The following is a 21,382-nucleotide window of genomic DNA, read 5'->3' as shown; positions in this document are numbered from 1 at the left end:
TTTATCATTTTCTATTATTGCTATGTAATTTTAAAATTCCCCTCAGCACACTTTGTGTCATCTCATAAATCTTATAAAACTTTACTTATCATGGTTTTATATTCATTCAATTAAAAATATTCAAAGTTTCTTCTTCATATTTCTTATTTATCCATGTGTTATGGAAAAAATTTAGTTGAGTTCTATGCAGATATCTAGTAAGTGACAGAATAGTACATTATCAAGTTTAGTTTTTCATGGTTTGAAGGATCATCATTTTGTCATTAGTAGAATGAATGCATGTATAGATCTTTGTCATCTTTATTGAACCCCAAGTACTAATATAGCTTTAAGCACCCAGTTTTGATGACAACATTTCAAATTCTGAGAGACAAAAGCTGGGGTCACTATGATGGAAAATTCTGTGATCGTCACTTGATCTGTGTTTTGGGTTGCTTAAGAGATCCAGACTAGACAATACTTTCAACAAGTCCCAGGAAAGGGAACCCATTGCTAATATATTTCTGACATGCTGTGGGACTCCAGATCCTTCAGACAAACAGATTTCTAATAATTTCCTAGAAGGAATTCAGAGCATTTTAAATCTTGCTTTGTTCTAGAAAATAGAAATAAAATGTCTTGGTTTAATATCTTTGGAGACTCATAGTTGTTGGTTTTTTTTCTTACACAGGACATTAAATGATTAGAATTTTTCTTGGTTTATATTCATAAATGAATCTGCTTTTTTGTATCATTACCTTATTTGGGTCCTTATGAAATGTCTATCAAATATATGCTTACCTTTTCTTTATACGTTCTCTCTTTTAGAAACATGTTCAAAATATGATATAAGTATTGAGAATGGATTCTTGTCTGAATCTGCCTTTACATATTCCCTAAATAAACAAACAGAATATAAGTGTAAACCAGGATATGTAACAGCAGATGGTAAGACATCAGGATTAATTACATGTCTACAAAATGGATGGTCAACTCAACCTGTATGCATTAGTAAGTAATTCATTATTTTAGTATTCTTTATCCTAATGATAACTATACAGAAGTACTCTTTAACTTTGCATTTTTAACCTTTTTCCTTTTTCTGTTGTTCTTGTTGTGTTGTTTTTGTTTGGGCAGGGTCATATGAAGTATTTTCTGGTTCCATGGCTATATGTGAAAAGATCATTTACAAAGCTTTGGAAAATGCATACCATTTTTTTTTTTTTTGTCTGTTGTGATTAATCACTAGTGGAGTAGAATATCATTGCACCATTTAGTTCAAGCATTTTTTACTTTAAAGCATCCTGTGAATAAAAACTAATTTTGCCAGGAGCCTTACCTCTATTCTGGGATGAGTTCATTTATTTTTAGCTGAGCCTTTTATTTGATTGCATCTGCTTTTATTTTAGGAGACTCTTAAGCCAGAGTCGCTCCTCCTAAGCCTAAAAGTTATGTTTTTAAGCAAAGGTATGAGGCCATGGTACATAATCTTCAAATAATATGATGAATAATTCATGTTTGAGTCTCTAGGGTAGGTATCCTTGTGAAAAATTCTCTCTTAGGAAATCTTCATAAACATCTAGTTAGTGGAGGCAGAGAAACACTTCTAGACAGGACCTAATTCTGCTGTGCTGAAAGTCTTTCCTATAGCACCACATAGATGTTTATGAAGATTTTCTAAGAACAATTTGCTGAGTTTGTCTTTTTCAACTCAAAGCTACACAGTGATATTTTTGAAGTGATATTTTGCATGTTCACTTTAAGCGAAGTGGGTGTTTATAATATCCATCTCTACTGATTTCATGTTTCTCCAATGTCTATGATTGCCACAAGGACTACACACTCAAAATGAAAAATGTTGCCCCTTATCAAACTTATTTTATTTTAATATTTGACAATTTTCCATTCTAACCCTCTTTTTATGAAAAATGTCTCTATTATTATATTTTACTGCTTTAACACATTATAAGATATGAAGTAAATTATTTAAACCTCTATGTTGTTAGTGAAAGTGAGATTGTTAATATATTTTCTTGTAATTATTTTTGTAATATTTTCTTGTAATAGCTATAAATAATAGAACTATATCTGTACTCAATCTTGATAAGTATAAAGAATGTACAAAAATTAAAAATATAGTTGGAAAAGGAAAATCAGCATGTGAATTTTAAAAATTTTATAGAATCTTTAAAAATTTACTTGCTTTTTTCAAAATTACTTTTTTCAATTAATTTTTCTCTGGCAAATATGTCACAACTGCTAATAAATTTGGCATATTAATTCAGAAAATGCTGTTATGAAAATAGTACAATACTTCTGTAATGGCTTATTTTAATACTAGCATTGGAAAAATGCATAAGTATAATTAAATTCAGAACATGTTCATAAAAAAAATAACTCAGGGACAATAAGTGTTGAGAAAAATGTTGCATAGAAATACCCTTTTTTTTTTTTTTCATTTTGAGTAATTATTTTAGGAAAGTGGTATATCACTGGAATTCTTGGCTTATTTTTAATGATTAGTGCTTACTAATTGGTGAAGCCCTTTTCCTTGAGATGAAACTCAATCAAATTGCCCACTAAATAATATTAGAAATGAAATCGCAATCCCATTATCCCGTAGAATCCTGTGACAGGCCAGTATTTGAGAAGGCCAGAGCCAAAAGTGACGGCACGTGGTTCAGGCTGAACGACAGGCTGGACTACGAGTGTCTTGACGGGTATGAGAACCGAGAGGGACACACCGCAGGCTCCATAGTATGTGGTCAAGACGGCTGGTCCGATAAAGCTGCATGCTACGGTAGGTGCTCTTTTCCAGATATTCCTTCCCTCAAGATAAACAGAATTTAACAGTAATTGTCAGTGTTTTATTTTTACCAAATTACGCTGATCTAGAATCATCTTTAAGGTATGATGCTTCCTTTCTTTAATGTAAACTGGAAGGAGGGGAAGTTTTAAAGTCCAACGACTCACTCAATACCAAAATGACAGGGTCTTGCAACATGTTCAAGGATTTTGCTCCTGAGTTTCTACCTTGAATGTTGATTTCTGCAGGTCTCGACAGATGCTTTTCATTTTTTGACTTTGACAAGTTCTGAGGACAATGACATGGATCTCTTTTATGTTTGCCAATCAGATGTGTTTTTCCCACACAGGGCTTCAGTCTCTGGTAAGCTGAGTGGATGTTGACTGTCCCAAGTCAAGGGACATGTTATGTACAAAGTTTTGGCAACAAAGTAATATTTGGAAAATATCAAGGTGGGTGGATTCTACTCAGTGAGAGAAAATTTTATTTCTCATAAGCAGGCAGGCAAATGGACATGACTTTGTAGGTGGTACTGGCAGGAGAAAGAACACTCCCGCAAGAGCATCACAATTTTGACCTGAACACATTGTGGTTGTGCCACCCATGGGCCATAAACATTGCATACGTCAACTGCAACTGGTTTAGCCAGGAGATATACAGGTGAGATTATCACTCTCTAAATGATGACATCAGATTGGAAAAGAACATAGAATGAAAATAGAAGAAGGTTCAAGACCAAGTCCTGAAGCTTCCAACACTGAGGTGTCTGACAGAAGAAGAATAGATGGCAAAGTGGACAGAAAGAAAGGAGGACCCAGAAAATTTAGGGGAAAACATGTCAGAATGAATGTTTCATAGATGTGGACCGAATAATATTATATAATAACAAGGAATAATAAACTGACTAAGAGTAATTCCTGTGGAATCAGCCTGAAATGGTTCTATATCCAATTCCATCATTTTCTAAATATAAATCTAAGAGCAACAACCTATTTGAAGTTTGTTCACTCCATGTAATCTGTAAAATGATTTAATATTTACAAATGTTCTAATATTTCAAAATTTCTTTTAGTTATTAAAATAAATTATTTATGTAAGCTTCTTGTCATAATACAAGTCAAGGAACTTGTAATCTAATTACATTAGAATAGTTATACTAATGAATATTTCTAATTCAGTTAATATGTCAGGTTAAAAGACTTAAAATGTGGTGGATTTGGCTACATGGAGGCCAACAATAATTGTAACAGAGGCAGTTCCAGATGGAGTAGACAGGGAAAAACCTACTTACAGCCTGCTGAAGAAATGATTAGTAAGAAATGCAATACAGCATGAGGACATAACTCTTTCAAAAGGCTTGCTTGTGGCAGAGAACAAAAGGTTCAGGATATATTGCTCAGTGAATTATGTTATGTTTTAATGGGAAAGATGAGAGTGTAATGAACATTGAAGAGGATGAGCCAGAAAGGGAGGCAGGCAGAGACTGACCACAGGCTCCCTGTGAAGGAGGTGGGAGAGGAACCAGCAGTTTTGAGAAAGCCCTGGATTTGGTGACAACTGGATTCTTTGCAACTTCCTGTCAGGAGAAGGAGGGAAAATGGGTGTGTAAATCCAATGCTGGAAAGAAGCAGGTGCTGATGGTTCCTGTTCTCATTTCGGAAGGAGACAAAGTCATGTGAGACCGAATGGTGCATGGGGGAAGGAGGAGAAGGAACACTGGGCAGTGTAGCAAAGATTGAACGTAAAGATTTCAGACAGACTCACAGGGGGAGCTTGTTATAGAAACGGGCTGGCTTGTTCAACAGTGTCCAGAGCCCAGGTAATTTCACTTTTCAGGCTGTCAGCAAGCACCTAGTATGTGCTAGATTTGGCTAGGAGAAAACTGTGAACGATACAGTGGGGGACAGTGGTGTGCCTTTCAGGAGCTTTCATGCCAGTATGAAAAAAAAAAAAAAAAAGATGAATTAAGGCAAAGAATGAACCAAAAAGTAAAAATATTTCTATTATATTGTTCTAATAAGTTTATTCTAAGAACAAAAGAATTCAATTGCTTAAAAAAAGGGGGACCGAGGGTCAAGTTTATGTAGGAAGACGTCTATGCAAAGAAAGCCTGAAAACCATTCGTCAGCAGAGAAACACGCCTTTTCGGCAGCTGAGGCAGCAAAGAAATTGGCTTATTTACAAAAAGATCGGATGGTAAAGAATCTGCCTGCGATGCAGGAGACTTGGGTTCGATCCCTGGGTTAGGAAAATCTCTTGGAGGAGGGAATGGCAACCCACTGCAGTATTCTTGCCTGAAGAATTCCACAGACAGAGGAGTCTTCTGGGCTATATAGTCCGTGGGGTCAAAAAGAGTCAGACATGCTTGAGAGACTACAACATCACTTTCAAAATTTTTGAGCCACCTGACAGTAAATATCCACCTGCATCGCGGGCGACCTGGATTGGATCCCGGGGTCGGGAAGATCCCCTAGAGCAGGGAATGGCTAACCACTGCGATATTCTTGCCTGAAGAATTCCATGGGATTTTGGCGAGCTGCAGTCCAGGGGATCACAGAGAGTTGGACACCATGAACCACTAGCAATTCTAAGTTAAGGAAAAGGCTTTTAAGATGATCACGGCTTCCCTACAGTCACTCTGTGAAGACAGCAGTTGGAAAACAGCCTAATGCCAAGATCTTTTTGTTGTTAAAGCAGCATTTTACACAGTATGATAAAATAGGAATTTTATGTAAGGTAAGTACAAAATATGTAAAAGAAGTCACATACCATTAGAAGTATTGCTATGTGGAAGTTTGGAATAGAATTTTAGGAAAGGAATCCCAATGGCTCTCATCAAGAGTAACTTCACAGCTAAGCTATATGACTCAACATTAAAACAAAAGCAGAAACAAAGTTATTGATTTTGGGGGGATGGGGCAGTACTTTTAAAACTAGTTAGCATATATATAATTTTATGATAATGTTTGAAGACAGATAGTACGATCCTTCTTTATGGTGAGATTCTAATTCTTAAATTCCAATTTTGAAGTTTATAAACTATTTAGCAATAGGAAGTTTCCAATAAGAATAATGCAATTTTTGATAATATATAGCAATCCCTGGGTGGCTCAGATGTAAAGAAACTGCCTGCAGTGTGGGAGACCTGGGTTTGATCCCTGGATTAGGAAGATCCCGTAGAGAAGGGAATGAATTACTCACTCCAGTATTCTTGCCTGGAGCATTCCATGGACAGAGGAACTTGGCCAGCTACACTCCATGGGGTCACAAAGAGTCAGACACAACTGAGTGACTAAGCCACACACAGCAATGCCACAAATTTCATAGAGTTTACACATTTTCAATGATAAGTTTACACATTTTAAAAATGAATCAGAATAATTAAACATGTATCAATAGTTAAGATCATTTATAGGTACAATAAGATTAGATGTTTGTATTGTCATATACCTAATCAAGACACCTAGTATATGCCTATGTGACCTTGAACATGTTTACTCATTTTGTTTCATGTTTTAGTTTGACTTCTACACTAGTAGATAAAACTAAGTGATTTTTATTGTACCTGTAACTCAAATGCAAGAGAAATGTCTCTCTTGTGTGTTCTGGTTTCCCAATTATATTTTTTAAAATACCATTTTATCATTTGTGTTCAATTTTAAAATTCTATTTTTTTTTTATTCTGAGAGAATATTTATACATTTTGAGACCAAAAAGTAGCATTTTATTTTGTAAATGTCAATGATGAAATCAGATCCAGTATTAACAAGTTGACATTACAGATAAATTATCAGGACATATATGTTGCTGTTCAATACCTTAATATTTTTAAAAAGTTCCAGATGAGTGCAGAGGGTGTATAAAAACTAACATGTAATGTTTTTCAAGGAAGAGCATTAATGTGCTGTCCCTCTGTGGATGCAGTAACCAGCACCTCATTTTATGTGACACAAATAATATTTATTATGCAATGATTAATTGTTCTCTAAATTATTTATCTTTTCAATAGAAAGAGAATGCAGCGTTCCAGAAATAGATACATACTTAGATGCTCATCCCAGGAAAGAAACATTTAAAGTTGGAGATGTGCTGAAATTCTCCTGCAGTCAAGGCCGTATTATGGTTGGAGCAGATTCAGTTCAATGCTACCACTTTGGATGGTCCCCTAAACCTCCAACGTGTAAAGGTAAATATTTATCTGACAGTTGTTGGAGCAAGAGTTGGGATTTCAGATATCAACCTTTTTATTTCCCTCTCTTAATTTTCTGTCCACTTCCAGTGCATCTATAATCTAATGCATTATGCCAGAGATATACCCACCAAGGACATGGGCTGGGTAGTAGATACCTCACTTTTCTTTATTTAAGAAATTAACCTCCAGGTGCTTCTTGAAATATGTGGTGGAATAGCCACAGAAATGCATAAGGAACTTGACACTGGCAGAATTTCTTGTTAGTTTTCCTATTTCCTGCAATTCCACGATAATATTGGATAGTTAATATACTGTGGGCTTTACCTCTAGTGTCCTCAAGTATTTCTAAACAGTGTTCAAGGAGCTTAGAATCAGTTCAGTCACACATATCAAATCACATGAATCAGAGTTAAATTGTTCAAATGCTTTTCTCAAATGATATTTTTTCAAAAAGTTTTTGTACAGTGTTTCTGTGGAATAAAAGTATTGCTGTAATTTATACACCCAGACTGAGTAATTGGCTTGCATATCTATTAGCATGTTTGGATAATGAACATGCTTTCTGATCAAACACGGACTTCAATATGCTAGTTCAAGATGAGTGATAGAATTTGTAAACATGAGTTTGGCATAAACACCGTTCTTTTTCCATAGTCTAAGAATGCTAAAGTAAATTATATAATAAATAAAAGATCATTTTGAAATAAATTTATGCACTAGCTGGATTTTTCAGTGATAAAACAGACAATGTAATAATAATTTATGCAATATTTCTACAGTAAGGAAAGTAAAATCGTGTGCTCCACCTCCTCAACTTCTCAATGGGAAAGGGAAAGAAATACACAAAGAAGAATATGCACACAATGAGGTCGTGGAATATGCTTGCAACCCCAGATTTCTGATGAAGGGTTCTCATAAAATTCAGTGTGTTGATGGAGAATGGACAGCTTTACCTGTGTGTATTGGTAATGTATTAAAATTAGTAATATTTAAAGGTAAATCAATATTTTTATTTGTATCCATATACACATTTAAATAATATTTTAAAGACAAGCATATTTTTGTGGATTTTCAGAGGAGGAGCGTACCTGTGGAGATATACCTGACATTGATCACGGCGATGTCAAGCCTTCTGTCCCTCCCTATCAGCATGGCGACTCGGTAGAGTTCAGTTGCAGAGAAGCATTTACAATGATTGGACCCAGATTTATCACGTGTATTAGCGGAGAGTGGACCCAACCTCCTCAGTGCATTGGTCAGAAATCAAATCTCATATTGACATTTAGTATTTGCTGCCATACTGTTAAAATTTAGAGTCATCCTTGAAAATGTCAGATCTTAAATTATAATGATCCCAAACATTTGCTTTTTATACTTCAATATGTGTCTAAAGAGGAAAAATTTAAACTAGCAATAGAATTTTATGCATCTTTCTGTCCTGATATTAACATTGTTGATCTTGACAAGTGTAAAGCCTAATCTTACTGATAGATACTAGTGTGATTAAAATGTGAGTACTAGTTACCAGGAAAATACAACTATCATTGCAGAAATGCCATTTTTGCCTTTATATGGTGCTCTTTCTATTAGAACATTTGAAACCAGAAATTTTAGTTGAGGAATACCCATTTGATACATTTCTGTAGGAATCTTGCCATTTCTTAAAGCTTCTAACAATGATAATTTTTCAGTCTGTTTCAAATTCTGCAAGGAGAAGTTACTGTGGGGAGGGTGGGCTCAAGCCCGCCCTGTTAGTAGGTAACTCTGTCATGGGAGGCACTTTGGGGGGGGCCAGGAACCTGCCCTGACACATTTCCCTGGAAGAGACTCATCCTGACCTTTGGATGACCGAGTCTTTGGTGACTGACCAGGAGAATCCATCTTAGCTGCCTTCTTTCATTTTTACTCTTGGAATAGACTCTTTCCTGGAGTTTTCCTGGGCTCTGCATTCAAAGAGAGCCCTGGATGTCCAGGCCTATTAACTCATTATATTTCTAGTCATTAATTATTGCAAGAAGAAGGTAGGGCTTAGGCTCAGGCCCTGAGTGAGGGCAGGGCAGATAGCGGTCTTTTGGCCGACAGTATGTCAAAAGACCCATACTCAAAAGACCACTTGACAGATGGGAGACATTCAGTAGGAGTTTATTTAGTTAAACAAAAATTTTTTGCTTACTAATACCTACATTTTTGTGAACATATTCCTGTCCTAGGTATTGCCAGTTCTTCAAGACCAAACCTCATCTTTTCCTCTTCTATCTCCTCAAATGACCTCACCTCATTTAACTTTTCATTCTACCTTATGCCAAAATGTCTGCTTCAATTATTGTTCTTCTGACCTCAGAGCTTTCCTTGCAAAGGTTAATCCTCTACCTGTATTCAGTTTAATGTAGTCCCCTTTTGCTATACTAGACCTTATTCCAGTTTTCTTCTCTCAAGGTTTATTTTGTAACTCTGTCTAATCTAGCTTGTCATTCTTCCTTCTATGCTTATTTTCTTTTAGTAAAATAAGTCTGCTTTCCTCCCAGAAACCAGTCCATCCTCCCAGAAACCAGTCCATCATCGGATGAGGTCAGCAGACACCCCATCTCTTTTTGAGTATACATCTTCCTCTGGCCAGCATTCCTTGAAGAATACTATTGATTTTGTGTCCTTCAGTACTCTGAACAAATCCTAAAAACAAGGCTAATTCTCTATCCTCTGGTGTGTTTTGAATTTAGCTCCTTATTTTATTTCTTCAGAGTTTCATTTTGAAATCATCACTTTTCTTTGACTACCTACTTGACTTTTCCTTATTTTATTCATTTCACTTAACCTTTGTCATTAACAAATCATTAACATATACTACCAAAGACCTATACTGATATTTTGTCAAATTCAAAAGGAACCTATACCTGCACTGAATTTTTGAAATAGGTACCTATATGAAAAACTTTTTCTTCCATATTTAACTTACCCTGGAGCTGGAAAAAAATTGTAATCATGGCATTATATTGGATTATAGAATGATTTGATACATAACATACTGGCCCAAAGACTAAGTGTATTTACAAGAAATCGGTTGTAATTCTTAGTACCCATCTTCTTATTCCAAGTATTTGTTCACTTTTGGTGATCAGTTAAAAGATTTGCTTAAAAGTTCAGATTCTTTACAAAACACCTTGGATATAGTTTTCTTATTATGTTTCATTACATTCCTTGAAAAAATATATATAAAGTAGTAACTTGGTATGCTATGTCCACAGATAATTGTTTTTATTTTAATGTTTTAAGATTGTGAATTAAAAATAATGCAGAGGTGCTTAAGGTCAATAAACAAATTATTGTGAACATTTGCATAGATGTCAAGTTTGGGACCAAATTTATTCATGTGGTGAGTATTAGCTATATAGATCATACAAAAGTATCCCAGTCCAAAAGGCAGAAAACTTTAGGATGGGTATTTTCTCTGAAATTTCAGAAACTGGATACAGAACTCATGTTCGTGTATAATTGTTCATCTCATGTACTTTGGTCAGTAATAACTTGGTTGGTGGAATTTGTATGCACAAATTCTAATTTCATTATATTAGTGACTCCATAGCTATTTTTTGCTATTAGCTATTTGGTTCTTAGAATTAGTCTTTCAAGGCAATGTTTTCATTTTATAGCAACAGATGAACTTAAGAAGTGTAAAGGGTCAATATTATTTCCAACTGAGGGAAAACCATCATATAAGATTGAATATGACCACAACACCAACAAAAGTTACCAATGCCGAGGAAAATCAGAACTCAAACACTCAATCTGTATCAATGGAGAATGGGATCCTAAAGTAACCTGCAAAGAAGGTAAAGTTTTGTCTGTAATGTTTTCAAAACTTTATGCTATTTCTTTCTAACTTGTAAAAGTAGTTATCTTTGTGCCCTTCAAGGAAATTTAGTTATTTATCATTACAAATAATTTTCCATCTGCAAGGTAATTTAGAAGCTAATCAATATACTCTGTCTAAATATTAATTGTATAATGTGCCTTAGTCAGCTATGAGACAAGTCACTCAGAGACTTTGTGACTTTAAATTAACATCTGGGCTGTAGGTGTGCTCATTTCCACAGGAAAGCCATTGCTTCTGATTTTGTGTATTACACATATATGTTCTTATGCCTATGCTGAACTATTACGTATTTATCCATGTGTCTATATGTATCAATCTATGTATCTATATTTATGTATCTATCTAATCATCTATTTCTCTATTTTTTTTAACAATCTTGAAAAGTCTTGAGTCATGCTAACATGAATTCCAATTGAATAAGTTCATTTCAATTTTCCACTTTTCATATCTGTGTTTCTCTGACTCTGTGACATCTTGACTCCTTATCCTCAATAATTTTACCAATTTCTACAAGCCTAGAATACCTAGAAAGAAGCTTCAAATCAATACAAAACCAGATCTACTGTCTAACATTCAACCTCATAATTCTTCCTTCTATACAGAGATCCCTATATAAAAATCATACTATAATAAAACTGTTAATGGAGGATACATTATTTAGAAAAACATAACTATTTGGGAATTAAACAACAAGTATCTAAATAATTGCCATGCCAATACATAATGTATATTATGGGCTTCCCTGGTAGCTCAGCTGGTAAAGAATCTGCCTGCAATGCAGGAGACCCCAGTTCAATTTCTAGATCAGGAATATCTCCTAAAGAAGGGTTAGGCTGCCCACTCCAGGATTCTTGGGCTTCCCTGGTAGATCAGTCTACAATCCACCTGCAGTGGGGGAGATTTGAGTTCAATCCCTGTGTTGGGAAGAACCCATGGAGGCAACCCACTCCACTATTCTTGCCTGGAGAATCCCCAAGGACAGAGGAGCCTGGCAGGTTGCAGACCATGGGATCACAAAGAGTGGGACAAGACTGAATGGCTAAGTACAGCACTGTATATTATACATTATATATTTATGATTGCTTAGTCCTTGTGAGTTAACTTTTTTATAATTATAAAATATTTCTTAATAATTTTTGTCATACACCCTGTCTGGAAATCTATTTTAGCTTATTAAATATAGTTAAATTAGAACAATTTATAGTTTCATATGATGAAGGAATCCCAACAAATTTCAAGGAATTCATGTCTATAAATTAGTCTAAATTAATAGCAAATATAAAATTAAAAGAGCTTGCTACACAGCTGCATCTTTAAGGAAACAAGTAACATGTATAGACAGTGAAGTACATATGTTCTACAGTTTCTTTTAGAAACTTTGTAGTGTTACATGAGTATATTTAAGTATGTTATCTGTCTTATGTTAACATTTGAGGATTGCTTGAAGTAGTTTATTTTTTTATGGATGGATTGTCAATTATTGTAGGAAACTGTGTGGAAAACACTTTGAAGTGAAAATCGGTTAACTATGAAAGTGTTGATTTATTTCTGAACTTTCTATTTAGTCATTTAACTATCTTCACTGCTGCCAAATTGCCTTTGTAACTAGCTTTTTATTAGACTGGAAGTCTGATTGCAGTCTCCAAGTACGTTCCTCTCACTCAAAATTACTTTAGTTATTCTGGTCTTTAATATAGAAATTTCAGGGTAAACTTACAAATTTTTATAAAACATGGGATTGTATATTGAAAGGGATGGCTTTGTAATGAGAAATGCTTTATGGGGAATTGACATCTTCACCATATAGGATTTTGAAATCATAAACATGGAATGTCTCTATTTATTTCTGGTTCTGTTTTTCCAGACATACCAGTAGGCTCCCCTGGGGGTTCAGACAGTAAAGAATCTGCCTGCAATGCAGGAGACCCGGGTTCAGTCCCTGAGTGGGGAAGATCCCCTGAAGAAGGGAATGGCTACCCACTCCCATATTCTTGTGTGGAGAATCCCATGGACAGAGAAGCCCGGCAGGCTGCAGTCCATAGGGTTGCAAACAGTTGGAGACACCTGAGCACACATGAGATCTGATACGCAGTTTGCTTCTTTGAAACCTTCCCCTGATGAAGAATTCAATTTCTTTAATAGGGAGTATGCTATTCACATTTTCTATATTGTCTTATCACTGTATGAAAGTTGTATTTTTCAAGAAATATGTCTATTTTACCTAACTTATGAAATTGATTGATATAACATCATTTCTAATATTCACTTAGCATTCTATTTTTTCTTTTAATCCTACAGTATATTTGGGATATCACTGCTTTCATTCTTGATGTTGATAGTTGGTTCCCCCCTTTATTTCGCAATCAGAGTTTTGTTTTTCAATATTATTATTTTCAAATAATCATTTTTGGCACTCTTAATTTCTTCCATTTCCTCTCTTCTCTAATTTTTATCTTGTTAATACTCATGATTTTTAACTTTGTTAATTTTCTCTGTTTTCCCTTTTCTGTTAATCTTTCTCAATTTTTTCTCTCTTGTGGACTTAATTTTTCTTTTTTCTAATCACTTGATTTTAATTTTATTCTATCGTTTCTTAAGATAGAAAATGAAATTATTGATTCAAACTGAAGGGTTGTTGCTGAACGATAAGACGCCGGGATTCTTGGCCTCCAGAGGAGACGAATTCAATCCGGGGCCAGAGACGAGGCTGGATCGCTCAGAGCTTTTGTGTAATAAAGTTTTATTAAAGTATAAAGGAGATAGGTAAAGCTTCTGACATAGGCATCAGAAGGGGGCAGAAAGAGTACCCCCCTGCTGGTCTTTAGCTGTATGTTATATAGTCACTCACAGTCTGTTAATGAAAAGAAAGGAATGCCTTAAAATTTAGAATGGCACCAGATAATTTATCTCAGGCCATAAAACAATTGACCTGAATCTTGTAGAAGGGCAGATTACCACACAAATAGTTTCATTTACATAGATTAGGAGAACAATACCTGAGTATAACATAGGGGTTTGTCAAGTAGTTTGAGCCATTTTGGCGGAATTTAGAGTCTGGGGTAAATGCATAGCACATTAACATAGCTTTAAGATAAACATTTCCATGAGAAAACTGTATTGGTTAACTCAAGGTTTGAGAATAGTTAGCTTCAAGTGAAACCAGGTGTCATGGCAACACAGCATTTTAAGAGAAACTTCCTTTTAAATTTGTATAGAGGAGGAAAAAAATATCTCTAGTTTGTTTTCTCCTGCTGCTTAAGAGAGATAAAAATGTCTGGCACTTGCAGCCTATTACCTCCATTTGGAGACCCCTGGCCTTCCTGCCTGTTACCCTCTCAAAACCATCCTACTTTTTAACTCTAAACCTGTAAAGCTACCTTTTTTCACTTCTAATATTGCTTTACCCATGTAAAATTACCTTTCTGCACTTCTAAATATTGCTTTACCCAAGCCTCAAAAATTTATAAATATGTATCAATTTTATTTTCATTTAACTCTATGTGAAATATTTTCTAATATTCCTAGCGACTTCTTTGACATAACAGTTGTTTAGAAATTGTTGTTTAATTCTCATGTATTTATGATTTTCTAAATAATGTATTATACATTATCAGTTACACTGCAGTATGATTTTTATCTAGAGAGCTGCATATATTTACTGGATGCAGTTTGAAGAGTATCATGGGTGACTGTATAGATAATTTATTTTTATTGATCTCTAATCTAATTCACTTATAGAATATACTGTGTAAATTTTTAATATTTTGAAATTTATTCTTAGTTGCACAGAATATCTTTGTGATGTTATCTTAGCATATCTTGGCATGTCTATCTTTGTGATGTTTCCATTTCAAACAATATATATTCATATTCTAGTTTCTAGCTCAGGTTAACATTATTCATAGTGTTCCAAAAATGTATCTATGTCTCTTTTTTTTCATTTTTACACTCAACTTTTTTATATTTTTATTTATTATTTTTAATATAAATTTATTTATTTTAATTGGAGGCTAATTGCTTTACAATACTGTATGGTTTTGCCATACATTGGCATGATAGTTTTTTCCTAGTTGTTCTATCCATCAGAGTAGGAAGGCTCTCAGAATTGCTAACTAGGGGAGTGGATTTGTCTATTTCTTCTTTCAGTTCTGCCCATCTTTTCTTCAAGTATTTTGATATATTCTTAGATACATTATATATTTATAATGGCTTAGTCCTTGTGAATTACCTTTCTAATAGTCATAAAATATGTCTTCATAGTTTTCATAATATGGCATCACTGGAAGTCTACAATAACTTATTGAAATATAGCTAATTAATTTAAAACACTTGATTATTTTCATGTGATAAAAGAATTCCTAATTAATTTCATGTAATCAGTGTCCTCAAATTATTCTCTATAAATTAAAAGCAAATGTAAAGTAAAAGAGAGCTATATAGACAACTTATTCACCCATGTCACAAATCTTGAAAACTTAAAAGAAAGGATTTTCTGTGATTTATTGAGAGAAAATATGTTAAATTAAGTAAAATGACAATAACATACTTTGGAATCTATGGTATACAGCAAACACAAAGATATGTATAGATTGAAACTTGCTTTACAAAATAAAGGAGCTCAAGTAATAGGTAGTACAGTCTAGCATCCAGAAAAGAACATAGATCCAAAGAACATGAAGGAAAGAAAAACAAAAAGTAAAATGTCAATTTTTAGAATAGGCTAAAAAGTATAAATGTATGATTAGCAAAATATTCAATTTTTTAGGGAAATGTAGTGTATAGACCAACTTTTGTAAGACTTTTAGCAAGTACAAATTAAGGTTATTAGAAGAAAAGTGTTTAAACTTTAGACACGAAAGAAAATAAATTCTTGAAAATGCATTGATAAAAATGTCAAGATAGTTAAAACAGAAATAAGAGAAATATTTTTGATGAAATATAAAATACTCCAGGTCTTCCTTGGTGGCTCTGATGGTAAAGAATCCACCTGAGTTGCAGGAGACTTCAGTTCGATTCCTGTGTTGGGAAGATCCACTGGAGGATGGCAATCCACTCCAGTGTTCTTGCCTGGAGAATTCACCTGGACAGAGGAGCCTGGCAGATTACAGTCCACGGGGTCATGAAGAGCCAGACATGACTGAGTGACTAAGCACAGCACAGCACAAAAAATACTATTGACTGAGAAAACCTGATGATATTACTAATGATGAGTAAAGTGATTCAGTCAAATACTTCCCTGAATTTAATACAAAATGTTGGGTCCCTGAAAGGATTTATGAGTTTCCAGCCTATACTTGCATAGTGCTTCTAATGAAATCGAAGTGAAGAATGACAGCAGAAAGCAAAACCAAGGAGTCATCAGTTCAGTTCAGTCCCTCAGTCGTGTCCGACTCTTTGCGACCCCATGAACTGCAGTACACCAGGCCCCTCTGTCCATCACAAACTCCTAGAGTTTACTCAAACTCATGTCCATTGAGTCGGTGATGCCATCCAGCCATCTCATCCTCTGTCATCCCCTTCTCCTCCTGCCCCCAATCCCTCCCAGCATCAGGGTCTTTTCCAATGAATCAACTCTTCGCATGAGGTGGCCAAAGTACTGGAGTTTCAGCTTCAGCATCAGTCCTTCCAGTGAACACCCAGGACTGATCTCCTTTAGGATGGACTGCTTGGATCTCCTTGCAGTCCAAGGGACTCTCAAGAGTCTTCTCCAACACCACAGTTCAAAAGCATCAATTTTTCAGTGCTCAGTTTTCTTCACAGTCCAACTCTCACATCCATACATGACCACTGGAAAAACCATAGCTTTGACCGACGGACCTTTGTTGGCAAAGTAATGTCTCTGCTTGTTAATATGCTATCTAGGTTGGTCATAACTTTCCTTCCAAGGAATAAGTGTCTTTTAATTTCATGGCTGCAGTCTCCATCTGCAGTGATTTTGGAGCCCAGAAAAATAAAGTCTAACACTTTTTCCACTGTCTCCCCATCTATTTCCCATGAGGTGATGGGACCAGATGCCATGATGTTATTTTACTGAATGTTGAGCTTTAAGCCAACATTTTTACTCTCCTCTTTCACTTTCATCAAGAGGCTTTTTAGTTCCTCTTCACTTTCTGCCATAAGGGTGGTGTCATCTGCATATCTGAGGTTATTGATATTTCTCCCGGCAATCTTAATTCCAGCTTGTGCTTCTTCCAGCCCAGCGTTTCTCATGATGTACCCTGCATATAAGTTAAATAAGTAGGGTGACAATATACAGCCTTGACATACTCCTTTTCCTATTTGGAACCAATCTGTTGGTCCATGTCCAGTTCTAACTGTTGCTTCCTGACCTGCATACAGGTTTCTCAAGAGGCAGGTCAGGTGATCTGGTATTCCCATCTCCTTCAGACAGGAGTCATAGACGGCTCTAAGGTCTTCCAGGTGAATTCATGCCGTCTTCCCTCAGTTGAGCAGAACAGGTTTTGTCTTCAGATTATGAATTGGATATCTGAGGTATCTGAGGTATCTCTATTTGATGGACTCAGACACAGTTTACAGAGGGATCTTTTATATGTTCTGGTCACGTACAAAAACCCAGGCTTGCTAATCCATAAAAGAAGGTGCATTCATCAATGTATATAACCTTAACAGTGCAGGCAAGCTAGTGAACTGTACCTCCAGGAGAGTTCACAATGGTAAACAATACAGTCTGAATCCCAGTGAACATATCCAACCTTGTTCAAGAATCAGCATCAAATTAATTGATCATTAACTAAATGTAGTTTCATCTCTGGATAATCAACTCTCGGTGGCAGAAAATTCTGTGAGGGCTTCAGTCCAATTACAATATATCTGATCATGGATATCTGTTAAAAAAAAAAAAAAAAGACCTTGATATCAGTTTTTCCTCAGTGCCTATAATTGAGTGAGCAATTCACTTGTAACATTCTGAAGATAAGAAATAATTGAAATCAGTCTTACATAAATCATGCAAGATTGACCACAGGAAGAATAAAAGGAAGAAACTACAAGAAAGACCACGAGACTGTGAACCAAATGTGATATATTAAAGTGTTATAGAAGCTGAAAAGTATAATTATAGAGTATCATGTTATTTGATCATTTGTGCTATATATTGCAACTTTCTGTTTATTGAAAAATTTCCTTTAATGTTTGAACTTATGCTTTATAATCAAGAAATCTAATTTTAATATTTTCTGAAGCACAAATACAGCAATGCCCACCTCCACCTCAGATTCCCAATGCTCGAGATATGACAACTACAGTGAAATATCAGGATGGAGAAAAAATATCAATTCTATGTAAAGAAAATTATTTAATTCAAGATGCAGAAGACATTGTGTGCAAGGATGGGAGATGGCAGTCAATCCCACATTGCACTGGTAAGTAGTGCATAAGTTTCTTTAAAACATTCTTTAAACAAGATTAACACTCCTCTAATCTTTGTATCATTTCATGATGGCTCAGTGGTAAAGTATCCTCCTGCAATGCAGGAGATGCATGAGATACAGTTTCGACCCCTGTATGGGGAAGATCCCCTGGAGGAGGGAATGGCAACTGACTCCAGTGTTGTTGCCTGGGAAATTCCTTGGACAGAGGAAGCTGTTGGGCTAGAGTCCATGGGGCCGCAAAGAGTTGGACATGACTGAGTGACTGAGCATGCACACAGGCTTTGCATGGATCAGCAAGATGAAGTCCTCTCTATCTCTTCCAATTTATCTTGAAACAGTAAATCACAGTTTCAGTTTATGAGTTGATGAACACTCTTTCATCTCTGATGTGAAACACAGACAAACTCTTTGGGCTACTGAGTAAATAACAGATAAAATGTATGTTTATGCAAATTTTTTTCCTAATGATCAAAAGGACAAGAGTGAAGGGCAACTGGGCTGCCCAGCTGGGGAGTCATGGTCCTGAAGGATAAGCCCCAGAAATTCTGACTTAGAAGTCCAGTGTAACTTGTGCACAAGAAAGCCAGAGAGCTGTAGGAAACAGAGCTGCTGCTCTTTAAAGGCACACAGAAGTCTCACGTGCTCTGTGCCCCAGTGAAGAGGCATCAATGGGAAAGAGGCTTGGGTTAGACTAATTTGCTTATCTTTGTGAAACTCCTAGAGAGATAGGAGACAACTAGGATCATAGATGCTGGTGCCAGCCATCGTGAGAGACAAGTGCCACTTTAGAGTTCTCCCCAACACACACATACATGGCTTACTAGCACCAGAGGCTTAACAACTCACCAGCATGACAGCACCAGCCCCAGACTCTGCTGGGCTCCACAGCTGCTACACCTGCATCTCACCCTGCTCTCGGGTGTGATATCAGCCCAAGTATGCTTAGGGCCTGAAGCCAGCTCCATCAGCACTTCATCCTGCCTATTAGTGGGCTGGTAGCCACCACATGAGGAAGGGGCTGGCAGCCAACAGGGGAGGAGATGGGATCCTTTCCTACCAGTGCACCCAGAGTGGTTCACATTGATATAGCAGAAGGGCACCCCATAGCATCTAGATCTGCTGCCCAGATCCTACAGAGGGAGTGTTCCGGTGGGACCCATAGAGTTCTTCATAAGACCACTTCTCTAAGATCAGGAATATATCTAACTCTTAGAAATAAACACAGAGTTAGGTAAATCATGAGACAGAGAAATACATTCCAAACAAAGAAACCAGACAAAATCTCAGAAAAGTCACTAAACAAAGTTAAGATAAGCCATCTACCCAATAAAGCATGCAAGATAATGACCATAAAGATGTTCAATAGACTCTAGAGAAGAATGGATGGAAACAGAATTTTAAGAATAAGAAAATATAAAGACGAACTAAACAGTGCTGAAGGATACAACAGCTGAAATGAAAAATATTCTACAGAAAATCAACAGTAGATTAGAGGATTCAGAAGAATGGATCACAGATCTGGAAGACAGGGTAGTGGAAACTTCCCTAATAGCACAGGAAAAAGGAAAACGGATTTAAAAAAAGAGTATAGGTTAACAGACATCTGGGAAAACATCAATGCAGTACTTTTCTCATTATAGGGATCTAAAATAGAGAGAGACAAAGACTTATTTGAAGAAATAATAGCTAAACTTTTCTAACCTGGGGAAGGAAACTGACATTCAGGTCTTCAAATCAAACAGCCCCAAAAAGAGATGAACCTGAAGAGGTCCATACCAGGACACATTATCATTTAATGGAAAAAATTAAAAATGTTGTTGTTCCAAAGTAAATTGCAATGGGGTCATACTTATCAACAATTACCTTAAATGTAAGTGGGTTGAATGCACCAACCAAAAAACAAAGACTGGCTGAATAGACAGAAAAACAGGACCCCTATATATGCTGTCTACAGGAGTCCCACCTCAAACCAAGGGACACATACAAACTGAAAGTGAAGTGCTGGAAAAGGTACTTTTTGCAAATGGAGACCAAAAGAAAGCAAGAGGAGCAATACTAATATATGGTAAAATAGACTTTGAAATAAAGGGTGTGAAAAAAGAAAACAAAAGATACTTTCATAATGATTAAAGGATCAATCCAAGAAGAAGATATCACAATTGTAAATATATATGCACCCAACATGGGAGCACCTCAATACCTAAGGCAAACGCTAACAAGTATGAAAGGGGATATTAACAGTAACACAATAAGAGTGGGAGACTTTAATACCCCACTCACACCTATGGTTAGATCAACTAAACAGAAAATTATCAAGGAATCACAAACTTTAAATGATACAATGGAACAGTTAGACCTAATCAATATCTACTGGACACTTCACCACAAAATAATGAATTTCACCTTTTTCTCAAGTGCAGATGGAACATTCTCCAGGACAGATCACATCCTGATCCAGAAACTAGCATTAGTAAATTCAAAAAATCTGAAATCATTTCAAGAATCTTTTCTGATTACAATGCACTAAGATTAGATGTCAACTGCAGGACAAAAACTATTAAAAATACCAACGTATGGAAGCTAAATAACATGCTTATGAATAACCAACAAATCATTGAATAAATCAACAAGGAAATCAAAATATGCACAGAAAGAAATGAAAATGAAAACACAGCAACCAAAGCCTCTGGGATTCATTAAAAGCAGTGCTAAGGCGAAGGTTCATAGTGTTACAACTCACCTCAAGAAAGAGGAGAAAAGTTACATAAATAACCTAACTTCACACCTAAAGCAACTGGAGAAAGAGGAAATGAAGAACCCCAGTGTTAATAGAAGGAAAGAAATCATAAAAATTAGGGCAGGAATAAATGAAAAAGAAACAAAGGAGACTAGAGCAAAAATCAGCAAAACTAAAAGCTGGTTCTTTGAGATGATAAATAAAACAGAGAAACCATTATCCAGACTCATCAAGGAAAAAGAAAAAAGGGAGAAGAATCAAATCAACAAAAGTAGAAATGAAAATGGAGAGATCACAACAGACAACACAGAAATGCAAATGATAATAAGAGACTACTATTAGCAACTATATGCCAATGAAATGGAAAACCTGAAAGAAATGGAAGAATTTTTAGAAAAGTATAACC

The 21,382-nt window shown here is 35.6% G+C and overlaps 1 protein-coding gene across 5 annotated transcripts in view; it reads left to right on the top strand.

The window, feature by feature from the left end:
* LOC122707784 (complement factor H) overlaps positions 1–21,382 on the top strand; it is a 192,174-nt gene that overhangs the window by 149,727 nt on the left and 21,065 nt on the right. For 2 of the 5 annotated variants that reach the window (XM_043923642.1, XM_043923644.1), the window contains 7 exons: positions 808–990; positions 2,603–2,779; positions 6,795–6,971; positions 7,757–7,942; positions 8,053–8,232; positions 10,625–10,804; positions 18,051–18,230. The exons of 2 other annotated variants lie outside the window; for them this stretch is intronic. In XM_043923642.1, coding sequence (XP_043779577.1) covers positions 808–990; positions 2,603–2,779; positions 6,795–6,971; positions 7,757–7,942; positions 8,053–8,232; positions 10,625–10,804; positions 18,051–18,230 — 1,263 coding nt within the window. The remainder of the gene's footprint in view (positions 1–807; positions 991–2,602; positions 2,780–6,794; positions 6,972–7,756; positions 7,943–8,052; positions 8,233–10,624; positions 10,805–18,050; positions 18,231–21,382) is intronic. One more of the 5 variants, XM_043923641.1, reaches the window with a different exon arrangement.

The sequence above is a fragment of the Cervus elaphus genome, chromosome 14 (genome assembly GCF_910594005.1).
Source record: "Cervus elaphus chromosome 14, mCerEla1.1, whole genome shotgun sequence".
NCBI classification, from domain to species: domain Eukaryota; kingdom Metazoa; phylum Chordata; class Mammalia; order Artiodactyla; family Cervidae; genus Cervus; species Cervus elaphus.
The sequence above is the reverse complement of the archived record's forward strand: the minus strand, read 5'-3'. Positions and strand labels throughout refer to the sequence as shown.